The 21347-nt window shown below is 37.6% G+C and overlaps 1 protein-coding gene across 4 annotated transcripts in view; it reads right to left on the bottom strand.

The window, feature by feature from the left end:
- LOC126369199 (uncharacterized) overlaps positions 1-21347 on the bottom strand; it is a 279281-nt gene that overhangs the window by 49307 nt on the left and 208627 nt on the right. Inside the window, exons 1-2 of one of the 4 annotated variants that reach the window (XM_050013499.1) lie at positions 19417-19648; positions 4740-5576 (exon numbers count right to left, since the gene is read on the bottom strand). The exons of 2 other annotated variants lie outside the window; for them this stretch is intronic. In XM_050013499.1, the coding sequence (XP_049869456.1) occupies positions 4740-5415 (676 nt within the window). In that variant the 5' untranslated portion in view covers positions 5416-5576; positions 19417-19648. Of the gene's footprint in view, positions 1-4739; positions 5577-19416; positions 19649-21347 lie in introns of those variants that run through there. One more of the 4 variants, XM_050013498.1, reaches the window with a different exon arrangement.

The raw sequence follows: 21347 nt of genomic DNA, 5'->3' as shown, positions 1-21347 counted from the left end.
AACAATGGGGTTTGCATTTTAAACGGACTTTCGGTCTTAGGAGCTTGTACTTACCTACCTAGATTTCTAATAATTATGTAGATTTGAAGTAATGGTCGAACTGCCAACAGTCCAAATGCCAACAGAAATTATTATCAGTAAACGTCATTTTATTGCTTATCATGGCGGTGTTTTCCTTCTAAGACTCGAAGAAATTGGATCGCCCATTAATTATGCCTCTTCTCTTGATAACCAAGGTGAATGCCAACTTCACTTATAAATTTCAAAATCAAGTATAATTCTCGTTCAGCCTTTAATGGCTTCAAAACAATGTTGGAAATTACAGTATTTGTAACTAGTTCGTGAAACTTTGACACTGCAATTTTAGTTCGGTTATTCCCACGTCCAATACATACATGCCTAGTAGGTGAATCGAGTGAATCGTTTAGGTATTTAAGCTAAGGAAGGATATAATGAATATATACTTCAGAATTTGTTGTTGTTTATGTTCTATGTTTTTTTTAAGAACGTCTAGGCCTGTGCCGAGGTAATTCTTGTTGCAGTTCCTTTTCCCGGGCTATACAGGTTGTGAGAAGCCGCAGTAGTTTTATGAGGATGAGAAATAACAAAGTGAGCTCGACCGTAATAGACGGCGATACCACTCACACAACCAACTCAACCTATCAGGTTGGTCTAACAGAAAGCACGGTGAGGCGTGGGTACTTAGTTCATCTTGCGATGGGTGTACCTCTGATTACCCCAATTGGAATATATTCGCGAGCTTAAGTTATGTTAATATGTAACACATGAGTAAAATTATGTACGTACAGTCATGAGCAATATAATGTATCCACTTTAGGACTCTGTCGCACTAACATATTTGACATTTACAGTTCAATTTGTCAAAAAAGTTAATGTGACATGGTACCAAAGTGTATACATATTAATGCTCGTGACCGTACCTACTAGCCAAACAACTGAAGCGTTTAGGGTTATTTTTTCGCACCAGGATTAGCAACTTTTTTAAACGTTGGCAGTCTGATTTATTGCCTTATATGATAATCTGCAATTACGATTTTTAATTAGGGATCCACTATAATTAACTAGTGCGGGTTGAATTGCAAATTACGTTTATTCGCAAACAATCCATCCTGTGTACTATGTAAAGTATACCCGTTTAGGCGTCGCCGCGCTGGTTGCTTTCATACTTAGTTTGGGCATATTCGTGATGTAGGTGTGTTGGGTAATCACCCCGATACCGACCCCGCCGGCGTGGTGGACATTTTCCCTCAATCAACGATTATCGCTATCGACCCACTAGAGAAGATTAATTCTTTCAAATATTTTTCCTCTCAGACGACGTCTTAAGCCGAGTTTCGCGCCCAGCTGGGCACCCTCAGGCCTGTTGTCTTAAACGTTGTACTGGGTGAGAGCCTTCAGCGCTCCCCATTTGTCCCGCCAAGTAGCGGCAAATCTACAATAAGTCACGTCCAAGTAAAAAAAAAACTTTAAAATAGAAAATGTTTTTCGTTAGTTTTAGATCTGTCTATATTTAGAATTTCATAATTTATCTTGAACCTGGTAAACGACCCAATTGTGGCAACTTCTGTGTTATGGTGGTTTGGCCACTATAAACTAGAGAATCTAGGTTTTCTTTCTGATCAGGATATTTTTGGACTCAATCTTTTACTAAATAAACGTTTAAACGCATGTAGTAATAAGTAAGTAACAGTTTTTTTTTGTCTTTCTTTATTAGTCTTTATTTTGTACCTAGTAAGTTCGCAAGGAGCACATGAAAACCACAGATTATAGATAAAGTAGAACCTTCAAGTAGCGCATGCGTTACTGTATTATAACCGGTTCACATTCAGTTTGCGTGTACTAATATGGTAACACTGACTTGCTCATTAATACATTGGTCTTTAGTCGAAACATGCGCAATGGATATGTGAATTTTAGCAATAAGGCTTATTGCTAATTTCAGTCTATTTATTACTTACAAAATCCGAAATGAGTATATCCGAGGTAGTTACAAGATTGCCCCAATAGTCGATAAACTTAAAGAAAAACGAATGCGCTGGTACGGCCACGTCATGAGACGCCCTGAAGACCATAATATAGTCAGAACAGCCCTAAATATCCCGACGTCTAAAAGAGGGTGTGGAACTCCCCCCGCCACATGGTTAACGACGGTCCTAAAGGACCTGAAACAATTATACCTGCACGCCAAACTGGCCCAAAATCGACCAACCTATAGAAATAGGATAAAAAGAGCCGACCGATAAACGGGACAAGGCTTAAGAAGAGAAGAAGTATTTCAGTCTATTTATGTGGCTGTACTACGTATAACTACTATATAAGTATTATATTGACAGACAGTTTATATCAATTCAGTAGATTTTTTCAAATAACATAGAAGAAATAATTTCATATTGTAACCATTGAATTTAGTATTCCAATGTAAGCCATGGGTAAAATTATATATCTCTCATCATTTTATTCTAGATTTAAGAAGTTACTTGTGAATCGCGAGGAGTTGAAATCTGTTATTCTAGCCCTACATACCAACAGGAAATAAAATGATTGGAAGAAGAGAAGACTAGTGCCTCGTAGACACTGTATGAATCATCTGGAAAATATGTATGAGCCCTGATGATGGTGAAGAAGTTCTAGCCGTCAAATACCTCCACCCTGCGACTCGCAGATTGGTGGAGTATGCGCCATACCCCCTCCCGTTGATTGAGAGGAAGCCTGTGCCCAGCAGTGGGATGTTTATAAGCTGTTTACGCGTATTATTTAGAATGAGTTGGTTGTGAAGCCTCGTCATAAGAATACGAGTAAACTTATCGTTATCATAGAAATTGATAATTGAATTAAGAACAATGAAATTCTAAAATCATTCTTCAAAATCAATTAGGAGGCGATTAAATCAAGAAATCGAGATAACGGTAAATATCTGAGTGTTCTTTATTCAAACGTAACCATTATAGATTTAGATTATCTAGCACGCGACCGTTGTATCATCGATGCGTAGGTAATCATAATCAATCGATTCATTAACCTCAGACAATCAGACGTCACTAATTCGAGTGTCAATATACTGAGTTAATCAATCGATTCTTCTAACTGATGTCATTCGATCACCAATAAACAAGATGCGTGTGGTGTTTCTTTCTTTTGTTGGACAAATTGATAACGCATAGGTAATAATAATGTTATGATTTCACGGGCATGCGTTGAAATCAATCACATCTCCCTAGCATTATTCCGTTTTTCACAGGGTCTGCTTACCTAACCTGAAGATTTGACAGGTCCGGTTTTTTACAGAAGCGACTTCCTGTCTGACCTTCCAACCCGTGAAGGGAAAACTAGCTCAGTACTGGTAGGGTCACATACCTTAAAATGCATCACGATGCGTTGAAATAAATAAGTATTAGAAATAATTTCAATTTAAAACTGCTTAGAAAGGATCCTATTCGTTTATACTGTATAAAATTAAAAGTGCAATATACCTACTTAGAGTTTGCATCACGCCTATATCCCCGAGGGGTAGTCAGATTTTTATATATCCACCCACTCTTGGCCAACTTTATTTAAGTCCCAAGTAGGGGGCGAGGCTACGAGTATTGCAATTAACCGGGCACAAACCTTGGAAACCTCGTGATATCAATTATCTATGATCCAAACACGAGTTCAAAATCCGTGCAAACAACAATTATTGGTTGATTTGATTTGTAATATTAACCATCATTTCAGAAAGCCTCCCGCCTGGAAGCAATCTAGCGTGGTCGACATGGAAGTCCTTAAATAGGCTTCGGACACAGGTTAGCCGCTGCAAGGATAATCTCTGCAGGTGATACCTGGTTGATGGTTGCGATAAGTGCGAGTGTGGAGTATCACCACAAACTATGGCTCACCTTTTATGCTGTCTATTAAATACCTGCCTGCACTATTAAATACCTTCACGAAACCACTAACAAGCCCTAAGCGTGGCCAATTACTGGTCAGCAAAAAAAAAATTCGGTGGCCATCGACTCGCAAAGAAGAAGACTAAAAATACCATTAAAAACTTTTTAAGGACCTAAAATGAAAGATATTGTTTATGTCAAAATACCCACTGATTTAAAACCTTTTTAAGTTGCAATGAAATGTGCATTATACAAACTAAGTACTTATTCCCAAAATAAGGTCAAACAAGCAAAGCGCAATACACGATCTGAGTGCGGATATGAACAACATGGCATTAGAATAATGGAATCGTGATTCGTGACATACTCCACCGGTTTGCAATGACAAATTATGCCCATGCGCCCATGTGGGCCGCTGCACGCTTCGCCTTATTCCGTGATTGTAAACAGATCAAAAACGACGGCGAAATAAGGAGACAGAATAAATGTTATAATAAAGAAATTAATGTTGAATAATAATTATTATTAAAACAATATTATAATTATTATGGTATTGATAACAGCAACGGCATAATTTTTTGACAAACCCAATATGTTAATGACGTCATTAATTTTTAAGTACGATAATAATATGTACGAGCTTTGCGCGTAGTTACTACCTAATAATTTATATCTTAATAAAGTTGTATTAAGGTAAACCAATTACTTTTCCGATACAAATAGATTTGCTTCGACTCCTGATGTACGTATAATAAAATCCAATTATATGGCACAAAAGACAAAATAATAAATTTAAACATAAGTGTATTTATGTCTTTCGAGACGTATTATAAAGATGTATAAAATTCTTACTCAGATAGGCGGATGGAGAAAGTGGTATTTTGCGATCCTTTGGCGGGGTGCTGTAGACGAAGGCGGGGTTGACACAACCGCGCGGCTGGTGCGCCGTCAGCTCGCTCTCCGAGCCGCGTCGCTGCCGCCGCGCCGACACCAGCTCCGTCATCGACTTCGCCGACTCAGACTTTCCCATGCCCTTCAACTTCTTCTTCTCTTTCCCCTTCTCCTTCTCCGGCGAATGTATATGCAATATTGCCGCCGCCTTCGGAGGTATCTTCTCAGGCACCAAAAGTTCCTTAGCCGAAACACTTTTTTGCTTTTTATTCGAAAACAAATCACTAAATTTCGATTTTTCCACTTTCCTATGCCTCTGCGGCTTTAAATTTAGGTCTATGTCACCACTTTTTTTTCGCTGTTTCACTGGTTCGGGTTTCTTCTTCGCCATGGCGGGCGTCTTCGGCTTGTAGGTGCCGTCGATGCCGGTGTACGCGACGTCTAGCTCCTTCTCGGTGCTGAAGATCTGCGTGGTGAACACGACGCTGTTGCGTTTGATCTTGTCGATGTCGTCAGGGATGTCCTCGTCCTTGGTGGACCGCCACCGGTTCCCGATCATGCGTAGGGAGGCGCGCACCGAGCGCGAGCGGCGCAGCCCTCCTTGCTCCCTCTTGAACTTGTCGAGGAGGGTCTCCATAGCCCTGGGTGGGGAGGGGCGCGCGGGGCCCTGGGCATTGCACGTTACGATCGACTACGCGCACGCTATTCACTCTAACGATAGTTACGTGAGTCGTTTTCTTTCCGACGTTCACTCGAAGCGGCGTCGGGCGGTCGAATGCGGCCTGTAACAATGCTGGGCTGGTAGGGTTCACGAGGTGATCAGTAGCCAGGTCTGCGCGCGCGCACCGCCTCTATGATAAACTGTACTCATTTGCACAATCGCTTGATTTGATAAGATACGGTATCGCGACAACTGAGATTTGTTTATGTGACGTGGGGTTATTTAGATAGATAGTGTTAAATGGGACGTGTTTATTCGGGCGTGTGTCAGTTTTAATTAATTTTTGTGAATGAGTATGAGTGTTGGTTCCGTGTATCGACCGTTTCGCAATGCGGTCGGATAATGCTGTGATTTACGACATTGCATGAGTCGCACGGTTGTGGCGCCGCCGCCGTGCGCTACACTGCTGTACTCTGTGATTGATCTTTCACCTAATTTATTAGACTGCGGTGAGGTGCTGCGCTGGTTTCTACTTTGTTCAAGTCTAGTGGCAATCAGATAGCAATTGACATTTACTAAACAACGCTACATAACGTTTTGTAATGTATACGTCGAGTTATAAATAGAGTAAGATCATTATTTATTTATTATTTATTTATTTATTTCACATATACATAGTCATTACAGATAAACCAAATCGACAATGTATGCAATCTATTTACTAAAAAACTTTAGACTGATATTAGTGAATTCCGCCAACGAACATGTATATAAATCTGTGTCCGGGTTTTCTTGAGCTATTCCGTTAATCGCGCGAGTAGCCCGGGCAATAGGTGAGTACTTCCCGAGGTTGGTACGACCAATACCTACTGCAAACATTGTAGGAAGACGCCTAGCCGAATGTTCAATATTGGGTACAATCAACCTTAGACATTTAAGTATATCAGGGTTGTGGATGTACCCGCTGAGTATCTTATATACATATAAAACTAATGCTACGTTCCTTCTGACCTCTAACCGGAAATATCCAACCATGCCTAGAACAAATAGCGATGGATACATCCGCGGATAAAAGGGGTATACTCCATATAATCTTAAATATAACGCTCTTGTGATCATACAAGTTTAAATTGGAATTTTGAAGACTATGGTCGTATTAGGCACGCTATCAATTAGAATCCATAGAAACAGTTCGAAACTTGATCTATAGTAAATGTGGGTAAGTAATATTCCTAATTGGTCTCGCGAGTTATTTTTAGTAAATCGAAATCGATTTGTATCGGCATTTTATGGTAAAGAACATGTCATAGAAGTACGGTATTCATGTTGTAAATAACTCTACTTGCTTCGTCGTAGTCAGGTAGTAATGGTCTTCATCTTCTTCTATCGTGTGGGTTGTGAGGTGAATTACCAACCTCATCAACCCTGGTGTCAGGGTTATTATTGAGCCGGCAAAGGCCCCTGACATGGCTCATGTAACGACTATTTACTTACATCAGTAAGTAGTAACCGACACCAACGGCTTAACGTGCCTTCCGAAGCACGGATCATCTTACTTTTTGGACAATCAGGTGATCAGCCTGTAATGTCCTAACCAAACTAGGGATCACAAAGTGATTTTTGTGATATGTCCCCACAGGGATTCGAACCCGGGATCTACGGATTGTGAGCCCAACGCTCAACCACTGGACCACGGAGGCCGTCAGGGGGATGGGGATGATGGTTGGTTACATGTACCAGCTGTAAACGTCGAAAAAGTCGAAACTTTTTGCGTCATAAATATTTGTTTTCATTTCGCAACTCTGCCTAATTTGTTACTTTTTATGCAAAACGAGGGAGAAAGGACTCCCAACGTTTTTAGCGAAGGAATAATTTCGGTACAAAAACAAAAGACGTAAGTATTAAAGCCTATACAGAAAATGACGTTTCCGGTAAAAACGAAACCCAAAGGTTTAAGTTGTGAATTGTAGGTAATTTAAGTACCTTCTAACAAGATTTAACAATGCTATTGTTACAATTTTATAAAACGTAATAATTACTTGAAACCGTTTTAAATTTCAATGTTCAGTTGAAATGCTTACGAATAAGTTATTTTTTGTTACCTACTACAATGGTGTTATGTTATGTACTTACTACAGAGTTGTAGTGTAGTTATTTTATGCAATAAAATTAGGTGTAAGATGGTTTCCTTAAAACTTTTAACTTAAAAACATTTATATATTAATTGAATAAACAGGTCACAATTATACTTCAATATATTTAAATATAGGGAGCTGGGGGGTTAAAAAGTATCACATAGTCAATGTGTAGTGTCTGTGTAAAACGAGGCGTTTTGTATGAAGTGTCCGGGGTGTGATAATATTCGAAACAATTTTAGTTAGTTTTTACGGGTATTCTGAAGATTCACACGAGTATAAAAGAATGGTTGGCAAGTATTTCCTATATAACATTTTTTTTTACGTGACTAACTGTAGATTTGCCGCAGATGGCATTAACCACTTGGCCGGACAAATCAGCGCTGAGGGTTCTCACCCGGTACAAAATTTAAGACGACAGGCCTGGTGCCCAGTTGGGCGCGAACCTCGGTTTAGAACGTTGTCTGAGAGGAAGAATATTTGAAAGAATGAATCGACCCTACTGGGTCGCTAGCGATAAGCGCTGAATAAGGGAAAATAACTCAAGACAAGAATGACCTTCGCTATTCTATCTTTTTTTTTTGACGTGACTTATTATAGATTTGCCGCAGATGGCATTAACTACTTGGCCGGACAAATGGGGAGCACTGAAGGCTTTTTCCCGGTACAACGTTTAAGACAACAGGCCTGAGGGTGCCCAGTTGGGCGCGAACCTCGGCTCAGGGCGTCGTCTGAGAGGAAAAATATTTGAAAGAATTAATCGACCCTAGTGGGTCGATAGCGATAAGCGCAGAATGAGGGAAATCGTCGACCACGCCGGCGGGGTCGGTATCGGGGTCCTGAAGTGTTTGGTGTCGCGAGCTGATTGGCTGCCTCTATGGCTAGAGTAATCGGGTCGTCGGGATCGTAGATTACGTTCTTCGGACGCCGATACTTTTCAGTACCGTCCCTAAGCGTAATGTACTCGGAAGCCGCAACTAACAGGGGATTTGGGTGGTGCGGAGCAGAATCGAAAAAACGTTTGGAAGCTAATTTGAGCCATTGGGTAATGGTTGTCAGACCTAGGTCAAACTATTCTATCCAAATGTATTCTATCGTATGTGATTTTTGTTATTTTTGCAGAAAGCTCGGTGAGGCCCATGCCCAATGAACTAAGTAGGTAAGTACCCATGTACTTAGTTCATTTTGAGATGAATGTACATCTGACTATCCCAATTGGGATAGTCGTAGCTTACGATATGTTTTTGTTTACAAAACCTCACAATAGGCAAGCTAGTTTCAATCAAGGTAAATAAGTACCTTTGTTGAAATTAGTTGAAAAAATACTTGAAATATGTATTATCACTAATTGTATTGAACTTGTAGCGCTCTAATAGTAACAATGAAGGAATGTGGCCGCTATGGAGGATGACGTAATTAAGATACCTCACGTCGAAACTAATTATAAAGTGTGCCCTCATATTACACTCAATATCAACTAGGCAGAGTTACAAGTCATATCCCAAGGAACTGTCGAAGGTGACCCTTTAATAAATCAACAGCACAACTTTACTAATGAGTGAAAAGTTCGTGCCCTGGATTCAAAATGAGGGCTTCCTTACTTGCGAACTTCTAAGACTTTGAGAGGCTTATAACTTTCATCCGCACACTCTTTGCCTGTCGGTAATTAAATTTCAAGTCTTTGAAAAAACTAATTTGCAAGATAGAGTCTTTCTCTTATTATTTAAGAGATGCGCTCTTGTCGGTGCAAGGGAGAGTACGCGGTACGAAGCAAGTCCCGCTAAGAACTAAACTAATTGAGAAGTCATACAAACTCACAATAATTCTATCCAGGTTTGGAAGATACTGCAACATCAGCGTTTCTAGCCGCGAAAATTGTAAAATACATAATGTATAGTTGTAAGCATCTTCATTGAAAGAAATACTTAATTAAAAAGTTATGATGCATTCGAAAATTATGTCATATTATGAATGCATATGAGGCCTATGCCCAGCAGTGGGCGTCGTACGGCTGATGATGATGAGTAAGCGTAGTCTGGACAACGGAACGGGTCCCCAGGATGTAATAAAAACTTTTTATATGGCAACACGAATTAACTTTTCTTTTTTATATGGCAATTATAATAATCCTAATTCACAATTTCAGAGGCTGGAAACTATGAGTAGGTACCTAATATGCTGTAAGTACTTAGCTACTCTACCCAGGTTTTGAAATAATTGCCAATCCAATTGTGATCGTTTTGAAACCATTTGATCGTCTGGACTTAATTACCATTGACAGGTAGGTACCCATCATTAATTTGTTAGTTAAGACAGAACTGATGGTATATTATATCACTCACATTGTACCACCCGACTGTACTGGTTCCTAAAAATAAAGCATCGAATACAATTGTTCAAATTTTATATTTTCAGGTTTTAGCAATTCAGTGGGTGACGAAAACACGCCAAATAAAAGCTCGTCGTGTTTTCCACTCGATGTAAATCGAAATTCAAATGTGCCAGGGAGGCGTTCGGACAATTCCGTGGAATTCAATAAATTTTTTCGACCGATTTTATTCGGTTTGAATTCGGAATTTGTTCGGCCAGCGCTATTTTTATAGACGCCATTTTAATTTAAGTACTTACATTCTTTAACGAGCGCGCGAAACTGAGTTTGACAGCTGTCACTCTGTGCTGTACAAATGTGGAGGCAAGGTGGACGCCATGTTTTATGGAGTGAAGTGTAGCTTTAGAGATTTATTGATAAAAAGGTCTGTCAATGAGGATCATGAACTCGAGAAATAAAAAAGTAGAAATACTTAGCACATTAAATAGAAATAGCACATGGAGGGATCAAAACTATTTCTACTTAAATATTTGTACCGTGGTGGATGAAACTTGTACAGAACTGGATAGAATAGCGCGAAAGAGAGGACGCTATACTCAGATGTGGATGTATACAGGCTGAGTAGATAGATATATGTGTCGTGTATAATCTTTGACAAGTAAAGCTTCTATTACACTTTTGCAAAGCCTAGTATAGATATCAGACTCGACATAATCTTAGCCAATTTAAAACTACTTCACACCTCAATCGTTTGTTATCAATGCCCATCTATTCAGATTTCCATAAAAAGGCGTCAATTTGTCAAGATAATATCACTGGGCATTGGAAGCACCATTAGCACTTGATATACTCATAAGATATAAGATATTTATTACAACCTCGACATTTCTTGACTCTATTACTCAGTAAGGAGAGAGGTTGAAAAACTGAGGTTATTTGTCAATACCTATTTATGTTTATCTAAACTAGACGCTTAAGGTAATTATCTACCTAAGTGAGAAGAAGTAGGCAATCATTGGAACGTGGCACTGGCTATTTGGTTATTTAAAATGTATTTTTTATTTCTTATATATCCAGAATATAAACAGCATACAAAATAAGGTAGCACAAAAGCTAAGTTGCAAACAGTCATATTTTACGACATGGCAACACTAACAGATAATGTCAATGTCAAGTGACATTTATCTTCCTCCCTTTCCGGTTACGCTTCAACATTGTATTGTTATTAAACTTAAAATCGAAATAAATCGGTGTAATCATGTAAACTATGTTTCTGTTAACCAATAGCATTGGTTTATACATATATCGAGGCACGCGCATCTCGTACCTAAAATGCAACGACTGCGTCTCTGTGGGACTAAAATATCATACACACTCATAACATTAGCTCATGACTATATCCCAATTGGGGTAGTCAGAGGTACGTCTATCAAAAGATGAACTAAGTACCCACTGCTCACCGCATATAATGGTCGAACCAACTGTGTTAGTGAAAACTGGCGGGTTAAAATGCCCAATGTAATTCGTCTGAGAAAGCAATATTGCAATTTTACATTTGCGAATATAAAAGTAACGGCGCAATGCAAACAAATGAACATTTGTTTGATAATATCGCAAATAGCAATATTGCTTTCTTAGATGAATTGCTTCGATGTGGCCATTTTAACCCTCCTGCACTTAAAATAAATTTATAACTCATACATACAATTTTAGCAAAAAGCTTTACAAGGGTCTTCATGACCTAAGAAAAGTTCCTTGTACATTATCTTGGTCTTGCAATCGTCTTTACTAATTACCTACTCAACATTGTCCTTAACAAATTATCGTTGATCGTTCCACTCATTAGTTTCAATTAGTAAGGATCAATGACTTCTGTTGCATCACGACACTTGTCTATATTATGTAACTCTGACTATTGTTTGATTAATATGGATATTCGTGACAGCAGCCGTTACGGTGAGATGGTCAGTAGCTCAGTCATAATAACAGAGTATTCAGTATTCAACATTGTTGTGTAAAAAAAACTAAACGCAAAAATACGTTTTGTTATTGCGAAGCAATACACCTTTAAGATACAAGAAGGCAACTTACACATTGTTGGTTGGTACCTAGGTAGGTACTTTGTAAGTGTCATACGGCATCCATGTACATTTGTATTCTGTTTTATTTTCTAGGTCAAGTAATTACTGTTGTTTCATTGTGTAAGTGAACGTGTATGTGTGTATAAGTTTGTCCAAAATAAATGTGTTTTGTATTATTTTTAAGTGTTTTGTTTTTTCCATAAATAGTTACTCTTTTTGAACACTATAAACGTGCTATTTTGAATGAATGAATGAATGAATAAGAATTTATTTGGGATTTGAAATACATAGATGTTAGTAAGTACAAAGTAACTTAAACCTAATGTTAGTAACAGGTATTTTCATCAGTTTCGTCAATACAACGACCCCATACCGATATTCGAAACAAAGAGTTCATTCACAAAATTGTTCCCGAGGCGAACCGGGCCAGGCAGGTAGCAGGTGCAACCATTGTTGTGGACCCCTTATAACTAGTGTTGTGAGGACCAATTTGTAAAAAAAACACGGGACACAGGATAATAAAACGGGATAAGACATGAGCAAGTCGAAATTAAAACGAGAACGTCTGTTATTCATTGGGTCTATGTCATAAATAAATTATGAAATTCTGATAACTGAATAAATATCTAAAATTGATGAAAACCATTTCATTTAAGCTATGTAACTTTTTATGAATTTTAAATAATCAAGAATAACTTTAATAATAAGTCCGACATTTTATCACGTTTTTCTATGGCGTCACAGTGTGCTTTTTCGTACAATTCCATAGCAATTTCATATTTTGACGTTTAGTAAAAAGTAACTGATTTGACTAGTTGGAAACTAGCTTAAAAAGAGGCCACGATTTCGATGACAATGTCATTGGCCAGCAGTAGAGCTATGAAACAAATGAGGCGCGCACTCGTGTATCACAGAGTCCGCCTGTCATCCAATTACAACTAGCGCAAGTTACAGTTTTGTAAATTATAAATGCTCAAATAATGATACACTATTTTTGTTTGGTACATACAACACAACAAAGGACATTATTTATATCATGCGCATGGGTTAGCCGGCAGCTGAGACCCTTGGGAAACTATACGGTCCCGTAAAAAGCGGAACTTTTGCCAGCACTACTAACTGGTAACCCTCTTTTTATAGACTATCCTGTGAGGACCCGTGTTTTCGGGATTTCGTTTGGGATTTTTACCACCTTCGCTTGATTTTTACTTTTTGGTAAATTGCAATTTAGCATCCAAGCGTTTCGTAAATTTTGTACATAGGTTTTCTGGTAATTTGAGTTAAAGTCTTTGAAAAGTAACCATTGCTAATTTTTGGGAATATAAATAGGCGTGAGTTTATGTTATCATCTATCATTTCAACACTATTGTAGATAATGTTTAGTTACGCTTTACTTATTGAGGTTTAAATATGTTTTAGGCATATGTATGTAGGATTCTTAACAGAATCAGGAATGTTTACTAATTACACAAAAAAATATTACGAGATGAAGTTGTATTATAACAGTTTTTACTCAGATTTTCCTTATTTTGACTTTCATTCGTTTAAGGTAATGTTTTCCTCTTAGAATTTGAATTAATCGTTTCATTAGATTATTTTTTAGAGAAAATTTAAGTATTATTATATTCTTGCCGTCCTTTCGCCTTGGTTAATGATTTGTTTGTTTTTGATCGTAATTAAGAGTTTTATTTCTTCCGTTTTGCGTTTTAACTTTATTTTATGGTGTCTAAATATTAAGATACGCTTGTTATTCTTTTAAGTATTTGGGGATAAAAAATGAGTTTACTGCGTTAATTAGACTAAGGGTGGTATTATAAATTAATCTCAGCTTCGAGACTGCTCTCAAGATCATGTCAATGTGACAGTTCTTATATAAAAACAGGGACTTGACCCTTAAATACTTATTAAAATTTGTCTGTAAGATCATACCTTGTTGGGGTTATTTATTTTTTAGAGAATTTTAAAGTGGAATAGCATTGTTTATGTTATCCATATAGGTTTCCTTCCTTCTTTTAGTTACTTTCAAGTTATTTCAATCTTTTGATCACCCTTTGATCACATACAAATAATTAAGATGTCTGGCAAACTTATTTTCTTAAAGAGTTACATTTAAATGCAAATTTTCTTTGTAGATTGACCTACATTTCATGGAGACGGTAGTTTCTTTACTTACAGACAGGAGAGCATTCAGGTTAAGAGTTTTGAGTCGCGATTTTTAAGCAGTTCTTAGATGTCAGAAGTGGTATAGTTTACAAATGATTTAAAGTTTATTTTATAGTAAATAAGAAAGTTACCCCCTTGCCTTTTCCTGTGTTCTAAATATTCTTACTCATTGTTCGACTTAACCTATCCCAAACTACGCTATTCAACCAGGCTGTTCTCATTCATTATGTATTGCCAGTTTTCTCTGGTAATGTATGCGCAGAGCGTCCTACACTAAGTTACTGAGTCGAATTTCCGACCCCGTATCTCCAATTGGCCTACGAATTTTAAAATAATCTTATCGAGCACAATTATTGACACCATTATTTTTAATTAACGGGAAAATCTTTAGCAAAACTATTTATATCTACCGTAGTCTACCTACTCGGGTACTTAACTAAATCTTTTACGATCAATGTGCCCATGATTCTGAACAATATTGCTTAAATGTTGTTGTTCTTTGTTGTGTTACTCTTCTTCTATCATGTTGATTATGAGGTGGATTACCAACCTCAGCAACCCTGGTGTCAGGGTTGTTAATTTTGATATTAGTTGTTGTGTTGTTAATTCTTTTTGCGTGAAGACCTGCATACATACATACATAAACTCACGCCCGTAATCCCTAATGGGGTGGGCAGAGCCACAAGTAATCAAAGACAACTTGCAGCCACTGTTGATACGATGTCGTAAGCTGGATATGATGAACCTTATGGTGATAAGGGATCAGCCTATCGCCCATAACATTAGTCCATCATGTTAGGACACAATCCCTCTGTCGGTTTTTACGACATGCCCGGGAAGACAAGCAGCTGAACGTGTTCTACGTTTTTTTATTTGCTCCCAGAACAGCATAGAAGCAGCGTGAAGACCTAAAAATATTTATTCTTAGGCTTAAATACGAAAATTAATAATTATCTTATGTATTCTTGGCCAATGTTGCTGAAAATCAAAGACCTTACGAAGTATTAGGTGCGAATAAACATAACCCTCTACTACTACATTCACAGAATGATCATCATAGCTTTTTAGGTCGGGCCACTACTTCATGATAACCCCGAGTCCCAGTCTGTTCCTAGACTTAAAAAATAATGTTTATCGTATCTTCAATTGCTTCCAAATGGACAGTTTGAGTTATTGTTCTCCTTCAGAAGAGATTTCGTACTTCCGCTTCGTCGATCGCTTCGAGGATTTTAAATTGTATTGAACGGTTTATTATGTTTAAGTGTTTGCCTTATTGATTTGTGTAAAGCTTTGTAAAGTGCGTTTTTAACGGAGCAACCGAATTTAAATTTTTCACTATGACCTTTCTTAGTTTATTTACGTTTCTAGTGCCTTTTATTCGTTGCTTTACTGTTTTTTTATTCGTTGTGTTGTGTTAATTACTTGTTGCAGATTTGTAAACATAGAGTGAATTGTAACTTCAAAAAGTCCCTTTGATTTCGAGACCTAAGATACATTATTAAAATAAACCTTATTACCATTAGTGACTAGTTCCATTCAAGTGCCAAATTCAGCTGCAGCTAGCCTTGAAGCAATAAAGGCTGCAGGCACGATTAATTATATTTATCCTCATACAATCTTGTTGACATATGTTTCCGTTCAGCCATTGCAATCAAGTCGGGTTTGCTTTTATCAATATGCAGACATTGATACATTATTGATAGCTTTTATTTTTACTGCTGTAATTGAATACTGTATCAATTCCCTTTTATTTCATTATGTGATGAATGTACCTCAGCAGGCTCTGCATGGTTCTCTTTTCATCCATCCGTCCATCAGATTCTGATCGTTTATGGACCTTGATCATCATTGATATGCAGATGTTATTCATACATAACTGGCGTTTCTAAATCATTAGTTTTAATGACACGTCAAATTATAATATTAAGTAGATCAGCCAGTCAGTTTGTTGATAATACTTATTTGTTACATAAGTTATGGGAAAGTATTTCCTCTGGGCGTTTATTATTTAACAGTTTCGGCGCCGTGGCATACTGGCCTCGATATTTTTACTTTCGTTGGCGCATCTCTAAGTTTGTACTCTTAGACAAATCTGAGTAATCAGTGAGAGTCAACTCGATGTTGTGAAATTATGAAATTAAGTGTCACATTCATTCATTCACAAGCCTGATCCATCTGTTTCAGATGATTTATAAAGTGTCTAGAGGGACATTTTACCTTATTAAATATAAATAATATCACGTATCGATTCGATAACCAAAACCTTATGTGTAAAATGTTTAGTCCTTTTACCCTTTTATTATTTTGTGTTATGTATAAAGTTTGTGTGCTAGTCTTTGGAAGGTTACGACAGTTACGATAAGATTATGTCTTCAAAGCAAAAGTTAAGTCAAGATATTATTATTACTTATTCTTAAAGCTTTTCTAGTGACCACATTCTCACATACGGTCACGAGTACTAATATGTATACACTTTCAAACCATGTCACATTAACTTTTTTGACAAATTAAATTGTAAGTCTCATTAAATGTCAAATATGATAGTGCGACAGGGTTCTAAAGTGAGTACATGACATTGCTCATGACTGTACTACTTAGTAACTGATGATGCGACCTTATATGGAACTTGATTGGTTAGCAACTGCCTATTTTAATCATTCTTAATGCATATTGTTTGGAACATTGACTGCAGTCTATCATAGCTGCTTAAAGATCTTTTTTGTCGAGAAATAACAAACGAAATCGAAACAATGAACAGAAGTTTCGCCCAATTAGACAAATTATATATTAGTCTTAAAAAGGATGTTAGAGCTAGCATTTCAATAATAATTGGGTAGAAGCTATTAGACTGCATTTGCTTCTTCCGTTCACAGTAATAGATAAAACGTGGTGAGAATTAATTAATATCAACGACTTATAACTTCTTTGAGCGATAGTTCCTGGCATACCTTATAGGTAATACTTAAGTAATTATGGTAACAAATGAAGGATAGAGGAGGATGTCTATAGTGGTAAACGAGTAAAAGATGTCAGAAAAGGGGCTTAGTAGATATAGGTAACTTAAGAACACGGCTGGTTATCTGACACCTTAATTTATTCAAATATGAATGTTGTTTAAAACTTCTCCGATTAGGCAGGTATTAGGAGAAGGTGTAAAGTATGGTAATAAATATGAGTTATAAAATTGAAGTCTTTACTTAAGGAATTTATGTCACAGAGTAAAATAAGCATCCAACCTTCTTACTGTATTATACGCCGATTTTGTTGGTAGATATCAGATTCTTCACTTTCCTTATTATCTACTTCACTTTGATTACTGAATGAGTTCTCACTTATATATCTACCTACCTATTCATATTCACATCTTTTCTAGACGTGGGACTCGGCGCTTTTATTTTTAAGTAGTCTATCTCTAATTGCGTCCTTCATTTGTTTCTTATATCCAAGTACAATGGAATTTTCAGGCTACGTTCCTCAAAACCAATATAGATGGCAGTCTACAGATTTTTCTTCGTTTAACATTCCAATTTCATGGTAACAGACATATGCATCTTTTATCTTTGTTTTTGGGTATAAATGATGACCCTTTTTATTACACCCAGAAACAATTACATCTTCCAGCCATTATTATTCTGATCAAAATAAAGAGAAGCAATGTAGGTGGCAACATAATTCTATACATAATGTGATTCAAATATCAAGCACCAATTATTTTTATATATGCTTCTGTCATTACATTGTACTTTGGAATAATTATGTACCCGAGTTTGGAAGGGTTTGTAGCAAATAATCTCCACGACTGCAACGACGGGTTGGTCATTTGGATATGGGTTGGATATGGCTGGATGTCGATAGCCCAAGATCGTCGGAAGTGGAAAAAAATGGAAGAGGCATACGTCCAAAATTGGGTATGAATTTAGGTTGATATAGATAGATAGATGTACCCGAGTAATGAGAAAATAGATCACGTCGAAGCTGTAGAATGCCATCTATATTGTTTTTGAAAAACGTAGCCTGGATAGTCTCTCATAACTCACAGCATCAGGTGTGCGTTTTCAAATTCAAATATTCAACCACTGGGAAGTTCAGTGGATTGATTGGGAACGTCTAAAGTTTATTAGGAAGAAGATTTGTTACCCCTGATAGATTTATTAACATCTATCAATCTGCGTACTTTTACACGAAAGTTGTTTTGTTGTCTTAAGAGTAATGGACTAAAGTCATTAGTAATGATTTATTTAAATTTGTAGTTGAGACATTTTTCAAGCTTCAGAGAGTTTCAGAAAGATAAAGATTTTTATTGTGTATAAATTTAGGTACAGTTATAAATAATATGTAGTTGCAGTTATAGTTGCAAATTTCACACAGGCAATGAAATAACATAAGAGATGTTGTTGACGTCATTAAAACATTTTTGTTCAAGCCATGTCTTAATAGCAGTTCTGCATTTGTTCATGTTCATAGTCGTAAATGACTCCGGGAGTTTATTGTACAACCGAATACACATGATGAACGGATTTTTGGGACAAGTTCATGTCTGCTTACTGGTTTGTGTAATTTATTTCTGTTTTTATATTGTTTGCGTAACGTTCTATTGATAACTTCATAACAAGGTAACGGCCTCTGTGGTCCAGTGGTTGAGCGCTGGACTCACGATCCGGAGGACCTGGGTTCGAATCCCGGTGGGGACATATCACAAAAATCACTTTGTGATTCCTATTTTGGTTAGGAGGTTACAAGCTGATCACCTGTTTATCCGAAAAGTAAGATGATCCGTGCTTTGGAAGGCACGTTAAGCCGTTGGGCCCGGTTACTATTTACTGATGTAAGTGAGTAATCGTTACATGAACCATGTCAGGGGCGTTTGGCGCCTGAATCATAACCCTGACACCAGGGTTGTTGAGGCTGGTATTCCACCTCACAACAACACAAAGCTTTTTGTGTTTATGAGCAAAAATACATATTTCTAAAATATAACAAAGACAAGTTGACGTCAAGAGGTAGTATTTTTGAAAATAGGGTCTGCAGTAATCTGTTTCAGCGTTTTAAAGAAGTTGTGTTGCAAAGGAGTACAGTTTGATTGGCAGAATGGCTACACGTTTTATATAGATTCTACTCAATAATTATTTAAATAATTGTGTAGGACGATCAGCAACATCCTTTAAAGTTTAAGGTTCCAGACCAGGGTACGCAAGCTTTTAAATCAACCAATATGACAGGGTCAAGCAACTTGATGCTAGCTTCGGGCTAAAAATAAATTTAAATTCACCTTATTGCATTTTAATTGTAATAAACACCGCCAAATGCAATGTTGCAACCGTAATTTACACGATTTACGAGTTCAACTGTCAACATAACCCCACTTTCACTAACACTTCATAATTCACTGTTTGGTCCGGTTGAATTTACGTTTGCTTGCACTTTTAACTTCACACAATCCATATCTAACGAAAGCAGGTTGTAGACTAGGCGGTTCCATTGATGCGATGCGAAAAAAAAATTCAAAAATCACACACCGACTCGTACACAAAAAGTTCAAAACATAACTAACATAACGTTCGCCGCAGACGCGCGTTCTGTTTGACAGCGGTCGCGGCAGGGCTACCAACGTGACGCCATCTTGTATTTACGTAGTACCAACATGGCAACGCGAGGGCGATGCGTGCACGCATCAGTCAACGGCCTTTGCATCAATGGAGAACGCTTGGCGAACCTGTTTGATCGATTCGTGCGCGTGATTGGTTTAATCTATACTTAGTAATTAGTATGCGCACGTTGTTCCCACTCTCTATTTCTATTTAGTTTGTTTATACTTAGTTTAGTTTACTTAGTTTAAGTTACAAAATACTATTTTGTTTACGTATATTAGTGATTGTTAAATAACATAACAACATATCTAAGTAACATAAATAAATAGCCTATATACCTACGTCCCACTACTGGGCACAGACCTCCCTTCAATAAACCGGAGGGGGTATGGAGTATATTCCATCACGTTGTTTCATCGGCTCGTGTTTTTTCGGCTAATAACCAGGACTGACTGCTTAACGTGCCCTCCGAAGCACGAAATCATCTTACTTTTTCGGACAACCAGGTGATTCAAGCCTGTATTGTACTTACCAAACAAAGGACAGTCTCACCTACTTTGTTAAATAATAGACCAAATATTTTTGTATCGTTTGAGCGGCATGGCTTGCCTTGGCACGTAAAATTAGGTCCGCTTAGTATTTTTTGTAAGAAAAGATATTATAAATGACACACAAACAATACAAAAACATCAGAAAGCAAGGTCCGAATGATGATTACAATGGCGACGCGGTGCAGGTCCTAAATAAATGGACCTCCGCGGCGGCGTGAGCTACCTGTAAGATCTAATCTAGTTGCAACTGATTTCCGAATAATTTCCCGCTGGTGGCGCAACCATGGTGCACCGTGGATTAAAAAGGCCACATTGAAGCTATTCACCTTAGAAAGCAATATTGCTATTGGACATTTGTTGTCATTGCGCACTAACTTTTATGTGCGCAAATTTAATGTCAAATTGCAATATTGCTATTTTGTGTCATTTTTAACCCCCTTCTTATATTCTTCTATCATGTGGGTTGTGAAGTGGATTACCAACCTCAGCAACCCTGGTGTCAGGGTTATTATTGAGCCGCCAAAGACCCTTGACATGATTCGTGTAACGATTACGAACCGGGACCAACGGCTAACGTGTCTTCGGAAGCACGGATCATCTTACTTTCGGACAATCAGGTGATCAGCCTAACCTAACCTAACCAAACTAGGGATTACAAAGTGATTTTTGTGCCTCTCCACCGGGATTCGAACCCGGGACCTCCGGATCGTGAGCCCAATGTTCAACCACTGGACCACAGAGGCCGTTTAACCCACTTGAGATTGGATAATAAGACTCATTATCAGCAAAGCGAAACATATTCCCCATAAGATCTCATTTGAAATCTTACAGAAACACAAAGTCACAAACATCTTCCCAAAACAACAATAAATCAAGTAAACTTGGAAAAGGGAAGTCCGCGTTACGTTCTTTAATTAGATTACATACGCCAAAACTTCTTGAATAGATTAGCCAAGTTATACGTGTCCTGACCGAATTCTTCGGTGACCTACTAAGAGTGTGACTTTGGTAGCCTTACTTATAAATTATATCACTTGGATATTTGTTACTCGTAACTTCCA

The sequence above is a fragment of the Pectinophora gossypiella genome, chromosome 8 (genome assembly GCF_024362695.1).
Source record: "Pectinophora gossypiella chromosome 8, ilPecGoss1.1, whole genome shotgun sequence".
NCBI classification, from domain to species: Eukaryota; Metazoa; Arthropoda; class Insecta; order Lepidoptera; family Gelechiidae; genus Pectinophora; species Pectinophora gossypiella.
Note: the sequence above shows the minus strand (reverse complement) of the source record. Positions and strands in the feature narration are given on the sequence as shown.